This window comes from Drosophila subobscura, chromosome E (genome assembly GCF_008121235.1).
Source record: "Drosophila subobscura isolate 14011-0131.10 chromosome E, UCBerk_Dsub_1.0, whole genome shotgun sequence".
Classification (NCBI taxonomy): Eukaryota; Metazoa; Arthropoda; class Insecta; order Diptera; family Drosophilidae; genus Drosophila; species Drosophila subobscura.
In genome coordinates this window covers 2,168,932-2,189,453 of record NC_048531.1, presented here as the reverse complement: position 1 = coordinate 2,189,453, position 20,522 = coordinate 2,168,932, and the positions used below count along the sequence as shown (strand labels likewise).

The 20,522-nt window shown below is 44.5% G+C and overlaps 2 protein-coding genes across 3 annotated transcripts in view; one reads left to right on the top strand and one right to left on the bottom strand.

Moving 5' to 3' along the window:
* LOC117891269 overlaps positions 1–19,471 on the bottom strand; it is a 53,956-nt gene extending 34,485 nt beyond the window's left edge. The window contains 9 exon segments of the mRNA XM_034796643.1: positions 12,445–12,591; positions 12,687–12,812; positions 12,877–13,056; positions 13,444–13,689; positions 13,917–14,033; positions 14,690–14,795; positions 14,865–14,973; positions 16,414–16,611; positions 19,035–19,471. Of these exon segments, the coding sequence (XP_034652534.1) occupies positions 12,445–12,591; positions 12,687–12,812; positions 12,877–13,056; positions 13,444–13,689; positions 13,917–14,033; positions 14,690–14,795; positions 14,865–14,973; positions 16,414–16,611; positions 19,035–19,470 (1,665 nt within the window). The 5' untranslated portion in view covers position 19,471.
* On the top strand, positions 7,127–8,159 carry LOC117891272. 2 transcript variants are annotated; one of them, XM_034796647.1, is made up of 3 exons: positions 7,127–7,618; positions 7,675–7,798; positions 7,870–8,159. In XM_034796647.1, exons 1-3 carry the CDS (start codon positions 7,214–7,216, stop codon positions 7,992–7,994), a joined length of 654 nt encoding a protein of 217 aa, XP_034652538.1. In that variant the 5' UTR covers positions 7,127–7,213; the 3' UTR covers positions 7,995–8,159. The 2 variants fall into 2 exon arrangements, with proteins under 2 accessions (XP_034652538.1, XP_034652540.1); XM_034796649.1 differs by having other exon boundaries at positions 7,131–7,618; positions 7,879–8,159.
* Positions 19,472–20,522: the final 1,051 nt, after the last annotated feature.

Below are 20,522 nucleotides of genomic sequence, written 5' to 3'. Positions count from 1 at the left end.
ATTTTCCAACATATTTTCATTTTCCTGCAAGTGGGAAAAGGCAAGGGATTCGGATTCCGATTCTGAGTGGGAATTGGAATGGGATAAGGACGAACTAGATATGCGCTGGGACTTGCTCTGGCTCTGGGCACATGGCAGCAGTAAAATTCTCCCACTGCGGACCATGTAACGAGGCTTTAATTGAAACCTAGCTACGTGCCAGCAAGTTTTCGACATGTGACATGCAGGAGTGACTAAAGGAGCAGTGGAGCAGGGCGAAGGAATTAAAAGGAATTTCACCGAATCAAAGTGCACAGTGTATCATTCAAGCGAGCATCGCAATCAAGTTGTCGCGACGTCAGCGCCTGGCATGCAGATGCAAAGATTAAATGACATTCTTGCCGCCATGCCCAATCCCCTCAGCGTTCTGGCGTTATTGCAAATTGATGGTGTCAGTGAATTGGCTGCCGCGTTTTTCATTTGGACGAGCGATCAATGCAAATTTGCTCCTCGATTCACATCACGTGGCATCGTTTTCCACTTATGCACCCAAGAGAGGAGGTGGGAGTGCCTGAGGGACTGGCAATGGTAATAGCAATGTGGAAAAGGCACGTAAAAGGGCAGACTTCTGTTTTCGCTTTAAACCAAAGTGACAGAAAGAGGAAAGGACAAACTGCATTTCTGTGCAGTGCACAGGCTTTCAAGTGCTTATTAGTATTGCAGTTTATAAGCAGTGCAAAATGAGTCATTAAGTGTGAAGCAATGGTAACATTTGAAATTAAAAGAACGTATCATATGAAAAATAAAAATATGCAATGCACCCATCGGTTATGGGATGTGTCCCTCGAGCCGCATCAACGCACAGCAGCTTGAGGCGCACCCACAGTTCCTCATTGATTTCACCACGCACACACACATTTTGCATCAGCTCCCACTCCAAGGCACACTTCAAATGTTACAAATGAACGTGCGGGACGCGCTCCCGTTGCTGTTGCTGGCAGCCATGTGCAAGCACAGGACACATGTTGCAACAGCAGCTGGAGGTGGGGCTCTGCTCCCTAATAATATATGCAGAGAACTAACGACAGCAGTACGAGTAATAAAAATTCATGGGACTGTGGCCGCAAAAATTGCGATTGCGATAAGGCGCCTGAGTGTGGGGAGAGCGTGGTGTGGGCGTGGCTGTTCTTAATGTGCGAATGCATACGGAAATGTTTCGATATGGCAGGGCCTGTACTAAGGCCTGTACGCAGCATAGTGAGTGTTTCCATTGCAAAATGCTCAGGCGCCAGAAATAATTGCCACCACACGGTGAATGCGTGATTTGCCCGAATTTGCCTCAAAGTATGCGATTGTTATTGACCACCAAAATGGACCACCCTGCCCACACAACACACCCACCCCGGAGGGAAAAATGCGAAAACAAAGAAATGAAAGAAAAAGTTAAAATGCACAAAGTTCGTAGTTCAGACCACAAGAATGCCAGCGAGAGAAAAGTTTAAAATTCAAACAGCAAACTGAAACTCACACGGATACTACCCCAACATCATAGCCCCAATGCACACAGAGGCCGCTCCGAAACAGAGAGAAAACACAGTGATAATTAAACTTTCGACAACGGCCCCAGCAGAGGCCCGGCCAGACTGAAGCACTCCTGCTGTATCATTTGCTCCCGCCAGCTGATGGCTTTCGTTTGCCATTACTCAACTATTGTACTGACACCCGTAACACTTGTCGTGGGCGGCCAGCTATAGTCAACATGTACACAGGCCCTCTCCACTAACCCAAAAAACATAGGGAAACAATAAGGGAGGCAATCCATGGACACCGAACCTTTATACACTCTCACAGATCCATCGATACCCAAATAGTGGTGTGAATTCAGTTTCAATTTGGATGGGTTTCAATACAGCTCTACGTTAGAAGCTTGATCTATGCAAAGGTCCAAACAGATAGCTTCTAGGCTTCTAAGTGATGTGATGCAACACCTGATCGAAACCTTAATAGCCACTGAAAGAGCATCAAAAAATTCCACAATAAATGTGGGAGAGAATGAGAAGTAAACTTGTAACAACATCCTTATGCGATAACAAGCACGTTGGCTGCCAGTCGGGTCTGGCGGCTGGCAACAATGGAGGCGAAACTTATTTGCATACATAAAAATTGAAAGAGCGGAAAATAAAGGCAAAAAGAGAGTAGAAAGGGGAAACCGAACAGAGCTGGTAACAGAACTAAGTGTAAAGCAAAATGAAAGACAAGTGCCGAGCAAATACTGCAAAAGTTCTTCCTTTGAAGGCAGAATGCAGTTCAGCAAGCCAAAACTGCACGAGAGACAGAAACAGAGAAAGAGACAGATATACAGAGACACAGAGAGGGACAGAAAGATAGCAATGAAGGAAAGAGATGGGTATAGATTATTCGCATCGTAAACGCTATGATTTTCTTGGAGTTTTTGTTGTTCTCTTTTCTGAATTTTGGTTGCGGCAAAAGTTTTGCTTATTGAATACGCAAAGGCCAAATGAAATTATGGAATTTATTTAGACAACTGGTGTTTCTCGTCCCGGATCAACGATGGGAGGAATATTTTGTCTCTCAACTAACTCAGAGCAGGGTCCTGAACCTTGGCCGATACCGAATTGCACTCATTAAATATACAATAAAGAGAAATGTCAACGTGGAAATTAATTAACTCGGCTGCGAAGAGTGGACTCTTTCTGACTACGAAGGCAATTTCACGCTCATATTTCAATCAAAACTGCGACAGCTGCAAGTTGGCGGCATAAGCTCGAACATCATTTTGGAAACGCTCCAACGACGGCCCGAATCGCTGCTGGTTGCGGAAGAGGAAGCCAGGCCCTCCCAGTGGAACGGATCATCAATATTTACGGGCGGCCAGCCACGAATTTGTCACCGTGGCTGGGCCAAAACGGGGCGAGGCGAAGTGAGGCGATGGGACGCATGGCGCGACCCAGCCGGAAAGTTAATTGCTAAATGACAAAATTAATGCAGAAGCAGTCGAAAAAAGCCACAAGAACAGGCCACAGGCCGCACTCAGACCCACACTCACTCGCAAACACTCGCAAAACAGGAACAATTGACAGTTCAGGGCTAACGGAGGCAGCTTAACCTCAAGATTAATGTTCGGCAATTAAACGTTTAAGTGTTGATTAATGTGACTCTCGGAAGGGGCATGGTCCAGAGCTGGGCACCCTGCCAGCTGGCCTGTCAATCCAGAGGAGAGGAAAAGCGAGAGTTCAGGCATTTTCCTGAGCCTTTTCAATTTCGCCGCAGACGTTTTTTTCTCGTTTTGTCTGTGGCCCAATTCTGGTTGCGCATCGCCATAAATTTCTTGAGTAGGTACTGCAACAACTCAAACTCAAACGGCAAAGACATTCGCATTTATCATCTTTACGGGTTAACTGCCAAAAATGCTTTGTGGCGGTCCAAGGGCGTGGTGCCGTGGGACCCGGTAGGACCAGTGAGCAGACAAAGCAGAAACGCTTCTCCACGCCCACCAAGTCCACAAAGTCAAACAATGTTGTATGCTTTACTAGTTTTATCATTGCTGCTTTTACTTTTTCCATCTATACTTCTCCCAGTGCTCCTACCAGACTGGTTCTCATCTATATTTTTCCTTTTCTTATTCGGTTTTGATTTTTTTTTTTTTTTTTTTTTTTTTATACGTATCTACGCTGCGTATATTTTCTTGAGCAAAACATGAAGCATAAACTATAAATGTCAGATAAACAGCCATCACTTTGAGGGATTGCTTTAAGTGGGTGAGAGCATTTCAAAGCCATTAGGTGTTGAGGCCTGAGTGAGGTCACGGAATCTGGGTCAAAGCATAACTCAGCCGATAGCAAGGAAGAATACACTTAGCACAGCATACAATACTTACTTGGGAAGCGTTTCCAAGCGGCTAACATGATCTTAGAGTGAAACAGCAAAAAAGAGAATTTTCAGAATAGCTTTGACATTAAATGTTCATATCAAATTTTTCTGATCAAGCTCGAATCTTAATCTTTCAATACTCAAAATCAAGCCAATTATAATCTTACAACGTTGGGGAATTCTCCCATCCATCATAATCGTACAGGGAATTGAGCTTAAATTTAACCATCTATTCTTTCTTCATATTTACTTTTATATATTCTGATATATGTATTTGTGTTCAATATAAAAGAGTAAAATCATTGATGATCTACAACTAATAGCTCAATAAAAGATCTGCAAAACTCGAACCTTCTGTTCCTCATTGATTCTCGATTCTTTCCTTTTTCAATGGCTTAGTATATGACCATTAAAGCGTTGTCGCTACTTTGGCAAGTTCTCTGCACATCCAATTGTCGTAGCAATAAAATATGCAAGATACAAGCATATCAAGTTGCGATTTGTCTGTCCTTGCACTTTTTCTACCAATTTAACAAATTTCCCTCAACTTGGCTCCTGCTGACAGGCGAATATTTATTTTTCTACCAAAAGAGTGGACCTAGGAGGCGTGGCTGGTGGGGGAAACACAATGGAAAGTTCTCGTGGCTGGCAAAACAAATGACTAGAAGAGATTACAGCAGCATTTCTGCTGATTTTCAAATGAAATTTTAATGAACGCCACACACAGACACACATGCAGAGGGAAAACCCATGGCGCGTGCCAACAATCAGAGAGAGCGAGAGAGAAAAGGGCAGAGAGAAGAAAAGTGTTTTTTGCCATTCGTACTCTGTGTGGCATGCGTCAACGAAATTTGAAATCTCCAAACAGCAGCTCAGATCTGTCAGTCTATCTCACCCAAACGACCATAAAGGCATCAGTCCCGTTCTCCATATCCCCTTTGGCCCCTATGCCCTCTCTGCCAGGATTTTACTTAAATATTTATCAGTGGAAACAATAGGGGACCAGCGAGTAGGACCCTCTCCCACCCTTCCCGATGGCGTCAACGAAATGCAAAACTGCAAAACATTTTCCCTCCATATCGTGTTCATTCACAAAATTAGTTGAAGCATACATCCTTCTGATACGACCATGACACAACAACAAAATGACGATTGCGATGAACGGGAGAATGGAAAGGCTGATTAATTGATACCAAAATTTGCAAATGAATTCCCATTGTTGTTCAGTCGTAGTCGAAGTCGTGCAATACGACCATACCAGTACGTATGTACTCACAATGGAACGGTGGCAGCTGGGCCGAGGTAAAAAAGAAGGCAATTAAAAGGAGGCTGCGTTTGAGCCTGATTCAGCCTTTGTGTGGCGGCGTTGATGTCTTTAATTAAATTCGCCTTTAGCCGCAAATCCTTTTATGCCCGCGCCATTTTACTTGGGCTTCCTTTGGCATTTGACTTTCCTCTTTCTCTCTACTGCTTGCCTTGCGTATGGGTGTGGTAGCCCAAGACTGCAACCACAACTGGCCCCTGCACAAACCCCAGCCTCAGACCTAGCTCCAGCCCCGGCGGCATCTTGTGATTTATTATTAAACATGAATATGAATTACAGGAGTTGCTAGGCTAGGCAGCTGGGCATGGAATGGAAAGGAGTGTTGTGAAATGGAATATAAGACGGAAAAAATGGCAGGCAGGACCTGTTGGCGTTTTATGCCCACGTTTTTATGATTAATTAAAATTAATGCCTGAGAAAATGTTGTGCGCCTTCATTCCAATAGAACTAAATATGCATGTACAAACATGTTCATATAAATACTCGTATCCCTATTCAGGGAGCGGCCATCAATTCATCTGGTTTAGGGACCGTCAAACTGTGCGATTAAGATTATGAGGATTGTCATAAAGAAAAAACGCAATTTGGAAAACTAATTGAAGGCACTCGAGGGGCAAACTGCGCGGAACACTACTGCCGAGTGCCGAATGCCGAAGGTGCCAAAAAAGTAAGCGCATTTCATATTTATTAAAGCAATAAAATAAAGTAGAGTCCGGACAAGGCCTAACTGAACCCTGAGCGTTGTGGCTCAGATAACGTGTTGGGGCCCCAGAGTCGTAGAGAAATATCACTGTGTCACTCACACAAGCACACGCAACGAATACGAAAAACACGCACACACACATAAATTCAGGGAGCTTAACCTATTGTTGCTTTGGTCGTGGTTAACGTGCAAATTTGTTGCTTCCTCTTAGCTCTCAGCCTTCCTGCCCTACAATTGGTGTTTGCCCACGCCTACGCCTACATCTACGCGTAAGGGGTCTGAGGTCTGAGTGTCCTCGACAAGGATTTGGGGCGAATAAGCAAGAAGGGCAGGGCAATAAATTTAAAATTAACCCTTTAGGAGCACAGCTTTTGACCTTAACCCACACTCACAGTGGCGGTGGCGTGATGGCAGTGCTCATCCAAGCAGGCTCCTCAAGCTAGGAAAGGACAATCCTCTTCGACTGACCAAATTAATCGCATTCCCAGGTGGTCCAGGCAATTTTTTGGACCAGCCTCTGTCCCTTTTAATGTTACATACATTTAAATTTCGTGAAATATTATCATTTCTTTTGATTAATTAAATGAAAGAGTTTCGACGCCATTAAAAAAAGGCTGGGATGCAACTGCTCAACCTGCAGCTATGCCCCCGCCGAGAGAGTTGTCAGTGCAACACGCCGAACAACAATAAATAAAATGGAAAACATGACTGTGCCCTAGGCTCAACCTTGGCCAAAAGAGGAGGCAAAGCCAAAGCGAAACTGGAGTAATCGGACAGAGCCAGAAGGGATACTGTCGACAGGCAGGATGGCAGGACGGCAGGGAGAAGGAAGAGCAGGTTCAAGTGGCTCCCGACTCAGTCAAGACAATTCAAGAAATGCTTTTAAAAGGAAATCAGGAAAGGAATTTCGCTTATGGGCAACTGATTGTGCCTTCGAAATGGGCAGAAACTTGAACAAGTTCCCTGGGCCAGAACGTGGGAAGCGGAGAATAAGTTTTTTCTTTGATTATTCCTTTTTTGGCTGCCACACTTAGAAAATTGAATTGTTTTAGATTTTCCTCCATTTCGTGCTCGCTCTCTCTTTTTCGTTTATTTCTGCCATCCGAAGCGAATAAATCAAATTGGATTTTCTTGTGCACTTAAATCGAAATGAAATCGAAAGCCGACAAAAAACTTAATCAAAATCTCTTCAACAAAAGAAAAAGTTCACTAAGTGGGCTGGCAGCTAACGTTCATTCATCAGCGTTTGCTTTGAGTGAATCTCATTAACCACAATCTATATCTATCCGTAAGAAACACATTGTAATTGTTGAAAGATGTCGATTATTCTAGATTTGGTGGGCGCGCCACAAATTCCCAGTGGGCCGACGGTGCAGGCGGGATCATTGGAGGAAGGTGCTCGTGGACGCAGCACCAACGAAATGGCCGGACTGAAGAGCTGCTGCTACTTTTTCGATCTGAAAATGGGATGCAAGCTAATAGCCTTTTTCGAGGCTCTTCTTGGACTGATGCAGATATACCAGTGTTACAATCTGGTCAATCAATCGGAGATTGAGACTGCGGTTGGGGTCACAACTGAGGCCGAGTTTGTCACACGCGCGATCGAAGACGACCCCATGGACCCACCTTCGAGCCATGGCACAGGGAATCACTATTTTACCATGGCCCTCGAAACAGTAGCTGTATTGAAGTCGATTCTTCTTATTATAGGAGCTAGAATTGTGAGTAATTCGATGCGTTTATGGTCAGACTAAAAGATTTCTTTTACTATCTGCAGGAGCACAAGATTTGCCTATTGCTTTGGCTTTACCTTACAGTTTTTGTGGTTTTCATGTTCATGCTCAATACTCTCTTCATCAATTTGGTTGTTGAGCATTTGGTCTTAGAGGCGCTGTCTGTATGTAAGTGCATCTTTATCATGATCTCCTTTCTTATTAGCTCTGCTTTTGTTATTGACTGACTGAACAATAAGTATTTCCAGCTCTAGAGGCATATTTTGGCTTCGTAGTTCTATCATTCTACTGGGATGTACAGCGAAAACGCGACGGTAGCCCCTCGGAATTCGAAGTGCTTTACACAGCCAGCGAGGACTCATAGAGTTCCTCGCCAACAACAATACAAATTCCACAATACATAATCTTCCCATTTAAATTAGCCAAAAATTCCAAGCACAACATTCACACAAATTGAGCTAATTCTGAAAGCCTAGTACATATGTATGCCAATATCTTGGATATAAATATTCGAAATAAATATAATTCTGACTAAAACATATAGATTATTAAATACTCGTAGTTATAGATATATCATGCCAGGCCACTACAACCAATTTTTGAGCTAATTTTGTATAGATTTGTAAAGATGGCTACAAAAACATGCTGATAAGAGTACGAGGTAATTGCACTTCCATTCGATCTAATACCAGAGTACGCGGTAAGAAAAGTTTTGGCGTTTAAATTTGCATAAATCGAGCAGGGTAGCTCAAAAATTGATTGCACTGGCAAATTGGACAGGAAACAAAGGAATGACATGCTCTCCATGCTGGCCATTCCATTCCCTCCTATCCCATCAAAACGGCAAACATTGAAACCAAATATTGAATATATCGAATTTATTCTTACTTTTGCGTACGCCGTTTTTTTCGGCGGCTCGCGCGACGGAGCTGCCGCTGTTGCCGTGGGCGTGCCGCGCTTGTTAGGGCGATTCTTTTTCAGTACGATAACGCGCATGGTGTATGGTATATACGATTATGTGTGTATTTATAGGAATGTGTTTTAGTGTGGATTTAGATCTTGATAGTTGCGTTAAATGTTCTATACGATTGCGAATCTCTTGTCTCTTATTCTGTTAAGTGATTGCAGTTCGCGGTGCCGTTCACAAACGGTGTTCTACCCCACTCAGCATCGGGGGAGTATTGTGTTGTGTTGGATGGTGTACAAGAGGGGTGTAGCACGAGGTGTAGTACAAGCACAAAGGACACGAAATGACAAAATGCAAAGCGAGCTGAGCCTCTAGCTCCAGATGGATTTTTACATAGTTCTTATTGCAGTTTGGTGCTACAGATAAGTTAACTACTTCTAGTTTAGCAAAGAATTGGTTATTGGTTATTTACAGTACATAGAATAGAGTTTGTTGTAGAATTGTGACATAGATTGGTAGGTATCGATAAATAGTATTTTCTGGCGCTAAAGAATTTTTACAAGCTGGATTGATTGATAGACTGATTAGTGTGAACTTTCGCCGCGAATTTCGACTACCAGCTAAGGTTTGTTTTAAAGTTTTAAAGCAAGCAATTAATTATGAGAAACTCTGACAGTGCTACATTAAATTGATTTGATAAGATTTGATTTCAGTCGAATTGAGTGGATTCGATTCGATTTGTTTTTGTTTTTGTTTTTGAGAGCGAATTCTTTGGGCGCACGGTGCGAATGCGTGATTGGTTAATAAAGCTAAATAATTGAACATAGACTCTCGACTAGTTGAGGCAATACTATTGATCGTCAATGGGTGGTTACTTACGCTGAAATTGATTCAATTAAATTTTTGGGGCTATCAAAACAGAACTCGCCTCAAGAAATCTCTCGCCTGCCTCAGAAAAAGCCTGCCTGACTTTGCACTCTAAAATTATGGATATATACAGTGGGGAGCAATGATGAGTACATGTTCACATTAACTGACTTTCGTCGCCCATAACTTCTAAACGCATAATGCAAACGTAACCAATTTTTTTGTAGATATCAATCACTTTATCCTTAACAAAAAGGCAATACCAGAAAAATACAAATATGAAGCTTTTAAATAGCGAAAAATAAAAAACTAAAAAAAGTCGCATGTACTCATTTATGCACTTTTCGTTGTTTTCACTTATTTAATATTTCAAAATTTTCTAATCAACAATATGCCTGCAGATTTGATGTTAAATATTTTTTTGGTTATATTCTAGTAATACTAACATCAAATTAAGACATTTCTCATAATAATCGAAGCAGATTTCATGAATTTATTAAATAGTGCCTATGTTGTACCTGAGGCTGAAGAAACAAAATCTAGAAAATGTAAATATTATTGTGTAGCTCACTAAAAATGGCTATAAGACAGCTAATACTGCTGAAAAACATGGCATTAGTCAATCGGTGGTGATCAGAGTGGAAAAGGCGCTAAATTTTGTCCCGAAACAGCAAAGCCAAGGTCGCCCTAAGGCGCTAGCAGGCCCAAAAGCCGCACTTATAATGTCGCAAATTGGGAACAAGAACTTTCTAAGTCCAAAGGATGCTCTTTTCGCGTAAAACTATCAATTTTGGTCTAGATAGCCAAGTATGGCCATCGTACCACCACCTGAAACATTTTTACACCATTTTACATCTACCGGCACTTTTCACGTGGTAGGTAAATAATGGTAAAGCAAACCCGAAATTTTCAAATTAGCATAACAATTTGACCACAGATGATTGAAAACGTGTTATCAGGTCTGATGAGTCCAAATAATCATATGGGTGGCAGTATTGTTAGCTTAAGTCCGAAAAAAGGCTTTAAGGACATCAAATCAAGCAAACCATGAAACATGCCGGTAGATGTAAAATGGTGTAAGTATGTTTTAGGCGGTGGAACGATGGCCATACTTAGCCATCTAGAACAACATTGATAGTATTATTCGAAAAGAACCTCGTTGGGCCTCAGAAAGTCCTTGTTACTAAATTGCGACATTATAAGTGCGGCTTTTGGGCCTGCTAGCGCCTTAGGGCGACCTTGGCTTTGCTGTTTCGGGACAAAATTTAGCGCCTTTTCCACTCTGATCACCACCGATTGACTAATGCCATGTTTTTCAGCAGTATTAGCTGTCTTATAGCCATTTTTAGTGAGCTACACAATAATATTTACATTTTCTAGATTTTGTTTCTTCAGCCTCAGGTACAACATAGGCACTATTTAATAAATTCATGAAATCTGCTTCGATTATTATGAGAAATGTCTTAATTTGATGTTAGTATTACTAGAATATAACCAAAAAAATATTTAACATCAAATCTGCAGGCATATTGTTGATTAGAAAATTTTGAAATATTAAATAAGTGAAAACAACGAAAAGTGCATAAATGAGTACATGCGACTTTTTTTAGTTTTTTATTTTTCGCTATTTAAAAGCTTCATATTTGTATTTTTCTGGTATTGCCTTTTTGTTAAGGATAAAGTGATTGATATCTACAAAAAAATTGGTTACGTTTGCATTATGCGTTTAGAAGTTATGGGCGACGAAAGTCAGTTAATGTGAACATGTACTCATCATTGCTCCCCACTGTAGAAATAGATTGTCTGTGGTTGGGAATTACAAAAATCGTCAATGAGGGCAACGCCTTTCTGGTTAACTCTTGTTCCAATTTGTCTGGTTTTTGTGTTTTGTTGTTTGCTAACTGAAGCGACGTCCTGGCATTATTATCCCGTTGCAATTGGCAGCCAATCAAACCTCAGCGCGACGACCGCAACGACTGATACTACGACTACGACGGCTTTAACGACGACGGCTACGTGTACGGTTACGGTTACCGTTACGGTTACGGCTAAGGCTACGGCTACGGCTAATTTGTTGAACGGATCACTCGGCAGGAGCAGCGTAGTAGAACTGAGACGACGGCTACCCGCGTATCAAATTCGTCGGAATGCAAGCACGTGACTGACTCGGAGCCAGCGCTGCACGTTACTTATAAACAGCATCGGGCTCCTCCAGCAAATGGTCTGGCAACGCCACGCATGCACCTGCTCTCTCGAGCTCTTCGGAGCCCTTGAACAGCTGTTTCGTACACAGGCGAGCTAGGGCAGAGTTGTTTGCGCTTGCTTGGGCTTGCGATTGGGCTGTTCCAATTCAACAACAGTATACACTACACAGAAACAATAACAGTTTGCTGAGCAATTGTAATAACAAAATTAACTGGGAAATCACACACAAAACGCGATATTCAGACTAGTTTCGACGAGGGGAATTGTCGTTTTCTACAAACGAAGCCATCAGCATACACGCATATCCGCACTGACCACACACAAGCTAATCTACCGCAGGACTAAGCGAAGGACGACATGAACCCAAGTATGCTTGCTTCATACAGCCAAAGAGAGAGCCAGAGAGGGACATGGTTTGGTCACATGCGCAGGGAGCGAGTGTCACAGAGTCACTCAGCTGTTTGACCCACATTTGAGCGCCAGTTCATGTGTACTCAAAGGCGTGCAAGCGCCCAAGGGCAAATGTCGAGGGCTCGAGCAACAGGTTCGTCCAAATGTCAGATGACGGCCTTGCCACATCATTGAAAAAAGTATGTCCAAAATAGCTTTCCATATAAGCTTTTGTGATGATTTTGAGAGCTTTTAAATATACTTGAAAGCTTGTACAAGCTTTTAAAAGTACGAAACTTACATTTAACATTACATTTGACACTTTATTACTTAGCAGTTTCAAGCAGACTGTTCTGAACCGAACTGATTTTTTTTTTTAATTAATGGTTAGGCTTCCCCTGCAAATTGGGTTCTTGTTCTAACGTTCTACTCTCAGCCTACTTACCTGAGCCCGTATGGCCGCCAAATGGATTTGCTTGGCGCGCAAGTCAAACTTCTTCATGGATAAATCCTCCTGCAGCTCGTTGACCTTGTTGTAAAGCTGGCCCTCTATGCCTCGAGTCTGTGTCCGATTCAGTGCATCAATGGCGTCCTACAGCGCAAGGGATGAGCAACAAATAAAATCGCACACATTAGCCATCTACCTATCAGGGAGTAGATAGTCGTCTTAATGGTGGACGCGCTCACCTGCAGCTGACGTATCTGCAATTCCAATTCTAAGGCCTCACGCTTCAGTGACTCCAGGGCCGAGCGCTGCGACAGCGTGGAGTGGCGGTCGAAGACGAGCTCGTTCCGTAAGTTGGGCGTCATCTCCTGTAACACACACTCTCGTCCCATCAGCCAAATGCCGCAGACAAGTTGTTCGCATTGTACTCACATTATATTCGCCCGTCTCCTCGCCTGGCTCGCCTTGGGGTGGAGCAAAGGGCCGCCGCGGAACCTTCTGGGCCTGCGATGGCTGGGCCAGGAGGCGCACAAAGTTGGCCAGATCCTGCGGCGGCGAGACCGCACTGCACTGGTTGGTCAGACTGATGTACCGCTTGGCCTGGTCGCTGGCCTGAACAAATGGTAGCGGTAACATGTAATTGTATATTTACATAAGTATGACAGTGGTAGACCTCAAACAACTACGACTCCCTTCCCACACGCAACTTACGCAGGAACTTTGACCTGTGCCCGGTGTCGGACACTCCCCTGCTCTGCCCTTCGTTGCTGTAGCCATTAAGCAAATTACTATGGAAAATTGCGACTGTGCGTAATTGTTATAATCGTGCACTAATTATTTCCCAGGAAACAAAAGTCGTCACAAAAATTAGCCCACATGCCAGGTGGCAGGCACAATTACCAGAACCACCCCCTCCCCAACAACTGTAGCAGCAACATCAGCAACCACCTGCTGCGGCTATAAATCATTGCACCTCCAGCTTCCCGCTCTCAGACTCACCTTGCTGGCAATTACGTCGGCTCCCTGCAACAGCGAATCGGAAACAATGCCGGACAGGTCATTGTGTATCTCCTCCAGCTCCTGCATTAGGTGTGGCAGAGTGTCGCCGTGGTAGGCCTCCAGCATGCCATTGGTGGCATGCAGCTGCTGCACGTATGCATTGTGCGCATCAATGTATTCGGTGAGCGAGTGCTGGCTGGGGCTCTGTCGATGGGCCATGTGGCACTGCTTGTAGTCCATCCGGCACTGGAAGGGAAAATCAGAGCTGCGCTGGTACACATCACGAAAAAGAATTTATGGCTAATAGCCATGGCTTAACAGAATGCAGACACAACGCCATAAGAGGTCTTTGAAGCGGCCGAAATTGAGTATGCGTCATGTGGCACTGGTGCATAACTTTAATGCGAACTAAAGCCTAATGGCAAAGCATTTTCCTTGGATCTACTAATTAGAAATATTACCCATTCACTAACCTTTGACAGCTTCTCTTCAGTCTTTGCGATAATAGTCTCAAAAGACTCCCTGTGTGTAAATATTTTGCGGCTTTGAACTTTACGATGAAAGGATTTATCCAGCATTGGTCGCGACACCTGCGGTTTCGGTGAGAAAATTAAAAAAGGTTTTTTAATTTAGGGATATGTACATATGTATGTACATATGTACATTTTTTTCAGACACCCAAAGGCAAGTCATCGTGGAAAATTGATATTTAATGCAAAAGCCAAACAGCATAAAACAACCCACGAGCGCCAAAAAAACAAAGCAAACAAAGAAAAAAATTAACATTATTCGGCACTCCAATTACAAATGTCTCTTTCCCAAGGTCCCTCAGCGGGCACGCCCCTAATTAACCATAATTAGAGTCGACTGTTTATGATGCAAATTGTGAATTTGTTGGTGGTTGGCTCAATGGATTGACGCGGTATTCATACATATATGAATATAATTATTGTGTATATTATTAAATTGACCAGATGAAAAAATGATTATTTAGGAAAATCACTGTTCAATTTATACAGAATTAAAATGTTCGTAAATATTACAATTCTGCATTGCTTTACTGAATACAAAAAAATTTACGCTAGTTAAAATGGGATATTTAATTAAAGCAGTCATTGTCATTCGACTGACTTTCTGGTTTATTTTCGACCAAGGTAACTGCACATTTCCCAAAGACTCGATTTTTCCATTAGCTGCGTTGCCTTGTAGGCTTTGTGCCCAGAAATAAACCCTTTTAAGCACTCACCTGTCGGGAGAGGACACTGGCCACATCGTTGCAGGCCTGCGAGTCCGTCTCGGCCTCTTGCAGGAATGTTTCCCATGCCTGAAATATGGCCAAGTGGCAGGCTGGTCTGCACCCCATTCCCCGGTTTTCATCAAAATGATTGCAAAATTGGAGGAAATGTGAGGACCAAACTTACCTTTCTTTGCGTAGCTCAGCATTCTTTTTGCGATAATTGGACACTAGAGTTTGTAGGGCAGTTGCGTGTTCCTCATACAGTTGAGAAAGTGTTTCGGTGAAATCGGATACTGCAATGGAAAATAGTATAATTCCATGAGCTTTCAGGTTTTCCTTGACATTAAATTAAATTCTCCGGAGGCCATGCCGTGAAGCAGCTACGAGTTTTTCATTTCAAACAATGCAGATGAAATGTAAGGGATTTATGGCCCGGAAACCAAGAATGCATTAGAGATTGAAATCAATAAAGAGCTGGATTCAGAAAGAAATGGAAACTTCCTCCTAAGTGATGGTTCAAAGAGTTAGCTTTGTGATTTGTGACTTTCTTGGCTAAGCTGGAGTCTGGCAGTCATTTTATTTTAAGAAAGTGCCATTGCCATTTCACTTACTTTGTGCTGGCAGTAATGCGAGTATAGTATATTCCCCCCAACATTGTCGGTTCGGAGAGCTCATAAAGTTGGAAAAGGCGACCATGCCTCTCCATAAAAGCTGGATAATCCATCATATTTACGATTGCTCCAATATGCATATGTCGCTCTGAATATGCATTTCTCTCAGAGTTGGCTTTTAGCTCTTTAACTTGCCAGTTTATTGGTCGCCGTTTTTATTGGCTCCCAGAAACACGACGACAGCCCTTAGACTCACTCATCTCCACTCTACTTAAATCGATAAATTATTTTCCACCTTCTATCTGTTTGCTTGAGATTGAACTCAATGTGGATCAGAAATGTTATTATAAACTTTTAATATTCAGCCTCAATTTTCGCTGAACTATGCGAGTGGCGGAGATGGGGATGGAGACACATCTCCCGGTCTCTCCTGCTGGGACAACTTTCTATGACAACATCGTAATTCAAAGTCAAAGTTGTGCCAAAAAGTTGCATCTGTGTCGGAGATTGTCCACCGGGTCATATCGTTCGAGCAGGTGTGTGTTCTTTTCCTGTGTGCAAACAAGATCTAAGATAAGGAGGAAAATTTATGAGGCTTTAGTACCCGGGACACACGTGTGTATGTACGAGTGCTTGCAGGAGCCGCACAGATTTATGTCTCCATCAGATGCGAAACCATAGACAATTGGCAATGGAAATCAATAAGCCCTAAAAGCGACAATAGTCGACGGAAAACTTATCAAATTAAATGCTCCAACATAAATTGTTTTATTTTCTTGACTAGAAATTTCCTCGCATGCCTTTTCAGGTGCGAGCCAAAGCTGAAACTTATCCCTGGTAGCGTTTTTCTCTTCGTGGTTCTCTTCCCTGGCCCTAGAGCACTACACGATGGATTTTGGCCCCACCTGCTGTGCGTGTCAGGCTGCGGCATAGCGTGTCGTCTCCTGTGGCATGAATGTCACTGGCAACGCGAATTGGATATGACTTGACTAGGGGAAACACAAACACAATCCCAAATATGTACCTACACACATTTGTACATACATATGTATGTATGTATGTAATTGTACGACATGAGTATGAGTAAGTAAGTATCGCATACAAAATATTGGCTTTGCTTACCTGTTTTAATTAACTTAAAGTTGACACTATTCTGGGACTTGAAAGCCTCGTTCAAGCTGCTGTGACTGTAGTCCTTGAGCACGCCGCTGTAAGACGCCATACTGCCGCCGGCCCGGGGGCTAAGGGAACCACCGCGTGGCCCCCTCCACCCGAAGAACTTACGATTTCTTCGACCACTTGAAGATTTTACCGAAGAACCTGCGAGACCGTTGGACGTTAGTTTTGACAATACTTGGCATTTTTTTCAATAGAACCAAAAACATTAATCAACTCAAATAACGAGGCAATCAATAAAATTGTGTGAACAAACAGAAAACAAGAAAATTCAAGCAAAACAAACCAAATTGAATGCAAACAAATGGGGTGGGAGATTTCCAAACGAAATGTGATTTGTTTTCTAGCGAAATAAACGGAATCAAGTATCCGTCAAGTCAATGAAGCAATGTCGGGAATTATTTTGCCGCTATGCTGCGAATCAAACACTGTCTTCTGTCGGTACGAGTATTTATGCATAAATAATGAACGCAGGCAGCACTTTTCCTTGGCCTTCTGTCTTCCTTAGCCGAGCGAGCCGAGCGAGCCAAGCCCTTGGCTGCGAGTATTTTCCTGTTCATTCTATTTTTGTTTTTTCGGGGTCGAAAGCGGAAATTCCGAGTGCCGAAAACTGAGTCTGAGTCCCATTACCAAAGTCAACAAGAGGGAAAATAGGTTTGTTCAAAGTCGTGGTCGTGGTCTTGGTAGGGGTCGGAGTTGTTGTCGGGTCCGAAAAAAGTCGGTTCATTTAAAATTCAATCAATAAATGAAGCGTAATTTCATTGCCGCGCTCTCAGAGACAAGATTTTGTTTCGACTCGCACTCTAACTCACTCATATACGCCGTATAGTACGAGTATGAGGTTAAAAAGACCCCGGGGCCCATTCCCATGCCCATCCATCGAGTGCAGTCTGTCCAAGTGTCTAAAGTGTTTTGCTGTCTGCCTGTCTATCTGTTTGACTCTGTTCTATTCTGTTGGTGTGTGTGTTCTGGCCCACACTTGCACAACCATCTCAATTACAGTTCACATGAAATATGCACGGGCCGAGCTGCAACTGGAATTGAGCGGAAGACAAAGAAGAATAGCTTGCACCCGCGGTGCACATACACACAGATATACAGATATCCTATAGACATTATAAAAGGACAGCTGCAGTGCAGAAAATCGGGGCACCGGCGCCTGGTCGAGGGGTTGAAAGTCGTATCCTTTTATCCTTGTCAAATTTAAAACGAAATAAACAAGGCGTGTCTGAGATTGCCAGAAGTTGGCCACAGCAACAATCACGTAACCCTGTTGCTGCTGCTGTTGATTTACTTTGCCGCTGGTCATCAAATTTTCCGTGCTCTGAACTTTTAAATGAATTCAAGTGGGTGGGGCTGGCTCAGTGGATGGGTCCTCCCTGGTGGGTGGTGCCGCACACTCACGTGCCAGCTGCAAGGATGTGCACAGCCGTTGCCGCTGCCGTTGCCATTGCCGTTGCTGTTGTCGTCGTTATCGCTGTTGTTGATTACACTTCACGCGCTGCTAAGCTGACATTCATTCCAGGACGACAGTCACAGCAGGATGTGCTGCTGCTGTCGCTACTGCTCCCACTGCTGCTCCTTCTCCTTCTGCAGCTTTAGGAAGAAATTATGTGCGTGCTTGCATTTAGCGAATGCGCCAACGGCACGCAATTCACTTTCATTTGCAGCTGCACTTCTAGCTCCACAAGGAAGGATGTAAGTATGTAACCCACTTCTGCATGCGAGAGCACCTTTAAGCTTAAGGGATGGATCAAGGGTGGCAGGCGAAAGGCGGAAGGCAAGCACCTTAAGTTCGCCTTAAGTTCAGCTCCTTCATCTGTGTGTTTAGTACGGAAAAGTTAGCCAAGCGATTGCAGAACAGAGACAGAAAATCTGACTCTGGCCAGGCCAAAGCAGGCGTATCCTTGAATGAACTGGAAACTCGAGGCAGCTTTGGTATTTAACGGACTTTTTTTGTCCTAGTAGCAGTTGGTAAATATGAATAAGAGTACATGAGCAATGCTGATCATAGGATTTTTCCTTGCACGAGGGGGACCTATCGGACTTTGTGCACCAATTACACTACTCGTCTTTTTCTGACACATAACTTTTTTTCACATAACCTAATATCTTACATCTGGTTGTAATGGACTTATCTATTCCATAAAGCTGATGAATGCATCTTTCCCAACCCAATATTTTTGCATTTCAAGCTTAATATTTTTTAAACGGTAAGGTAAACCCACACGATATTTGGGTACACTTTATAGATGCTTCAATCAGCTTTATTGAATATAAGTACATTACAACCAGATGTAAGATACTTAAGTTATGTATGTATCCCTTTACTCCCTTAGCAAATCATTCCAAGGATACGCCAGGAAAAGGCAGGAATTTCATTTCAAACTCATAACGATAACGAAACTCAAACTGCGGCTGAAACTTGCACCGCATGTAATGTTGTGGTATGTTATGGCGTATGGCATGTGGCATGGCGGTCAAGAATGCTCTAGGAGACGCGCGAGGCGCAGCAATCAACTGTAAACGATTCGATTAGCGGGTGCAAGAGTAGACTTGGAAGGCACCTGTCACCTTTGGAGTGCGCTCCGGCTGAACCACCGCCACCACCGCCCGCAGAGTTGGATCCACTTTCCACAGCACCCGCACCCGCACCTGTACCCGGTCCAGGTCCCAGTACCGGCCCAAGTCCCGTTGCCGCCCCATCGTACTGATCCGCACTGCGAGAACGAGCGTTGGCCATTCGATCGCGGTCCTCTCGCGGTGAGCGGGCAAAGAGATCGCCACCGGCCCCCCCGGATTTTCCAACGGGACTCCTCGTCCGTGGCGAGTCGTAGACCCCCCTGCGGCCCTCCAATGGCGGCGAATAGCCCCGACCGCCCTCAGCAGGAGCCGTGTTCGGTGTGAGTGGGTGGAGCTTAATGACGGGCTCGCGGGCCTCGAAGAATGCATCGAAATTATTCTGGCGCAGATTCTCGCTGCTGAAAACCGGGTTCTCCACATGCACGTGAACGTCCTCACGTAATCGGTTGCTCTCGCGTGTGTCCGACGATGTGGAGCGGCCCAGCCGGCCCAGAGGCAGGTGGAGTTTGGGTCGCAGCCGGGACTTGCTCGTGGGAGACCTACTGGCACCGACGCCGGATCCCACGCCGCTGCTTGACGACTTCTCAGGCGGCAGATCCATTGGCGACATGGGCCGGCCCCAGCCGGGACCGAAGTGGGCATGTGTGGGATCTGGTGTGGGTGGTTCCAGGAAGATGCTGGGACTTCGCGAGCGGCTGACCAACTGACCAGCGCCATAGTCTAGACTGCCGCCAAGGGCTCCTGCCTCGTCGTCATAGGCTGCGCTGCTGCGCTGGAATGGTGCTCGTCCTGGTCCAGTGGCGCTGTTCCCCTGCTTCTGGCTGGCATCATTATACATGGACGCAGGCGGCAGGCGTCCGCTCCTCACGCTGCTCCGTTTGCCGGAGGTGTGGCTGTGATTCGAGTGGGTCAGCGAGGATCGCGATGCGCGGCGGGTGGGCGTGGGCGGCAGGCTCTGTGACTGCGGGGGACTCTGGACCGGGGGTGGTTGTTCCTCAAAGCTGAAAAAGCTGGTGTAAACAGGTGATGGAACAGGTGGCTGCGGATGTTGGTTGATGCCTAAGGAAGGGCTGGTCCCCGGAACCTCAAACTGAAACTGGACTGGTGTGGGGGTGAAGGCGGTGGCTCTGCTGCTGGTTGCGGCAGCGGTTGAGTTTTTGGTTTTGCTTGTGGCTGTGCCTGTGGTTGTAGTTGTTGCTGTGGTGGCACCTCTCTCTGGGTACTCGATGGGGACGAGCGGCTCTCGGAGGCAGTCGAGTGAGGGTCGTGGTTTCACACGTGGCGCAAAGAAACCATATGTCATCAAGATGAGCTCATCGGCGGGATATATTACGTACATTCCTTACGGCCCCCATGCGACATGGTGACACTGCGCTAAGTAAATCCTCAGCTAGTTCTCGTATCGGGATCGTATTGGGATCGGCTCAGAATACATTACACTCGGCGGGGCTCAGTCATTTCCGGTTTCAGTT

Bases quoted from the DNA above. Each gene is read 5' to 3' on its own strand.
- LOC117891272 (XM_034796647.1), top strand. From the start codon at position 7,214: ATGTCGATTATTCTAGATTTGGTGGGCGCGCCACAAATTCCCAGTGGG. The intron at 7,619-7,674 runs GTGAGTAATTCG...TACTATCTGCAG, and splicing joins TTATTATAGGAGCTAGAATT to GAGCACAAGATTTGCCTATT. The intron at 7,799-7,869 runs GTAAGTGCATCT...CTGAACAATAAG, and splicing joins CTTAGAGGCGCTGTCTGTAT to TATTTCCAGCTCTAGAGGCA.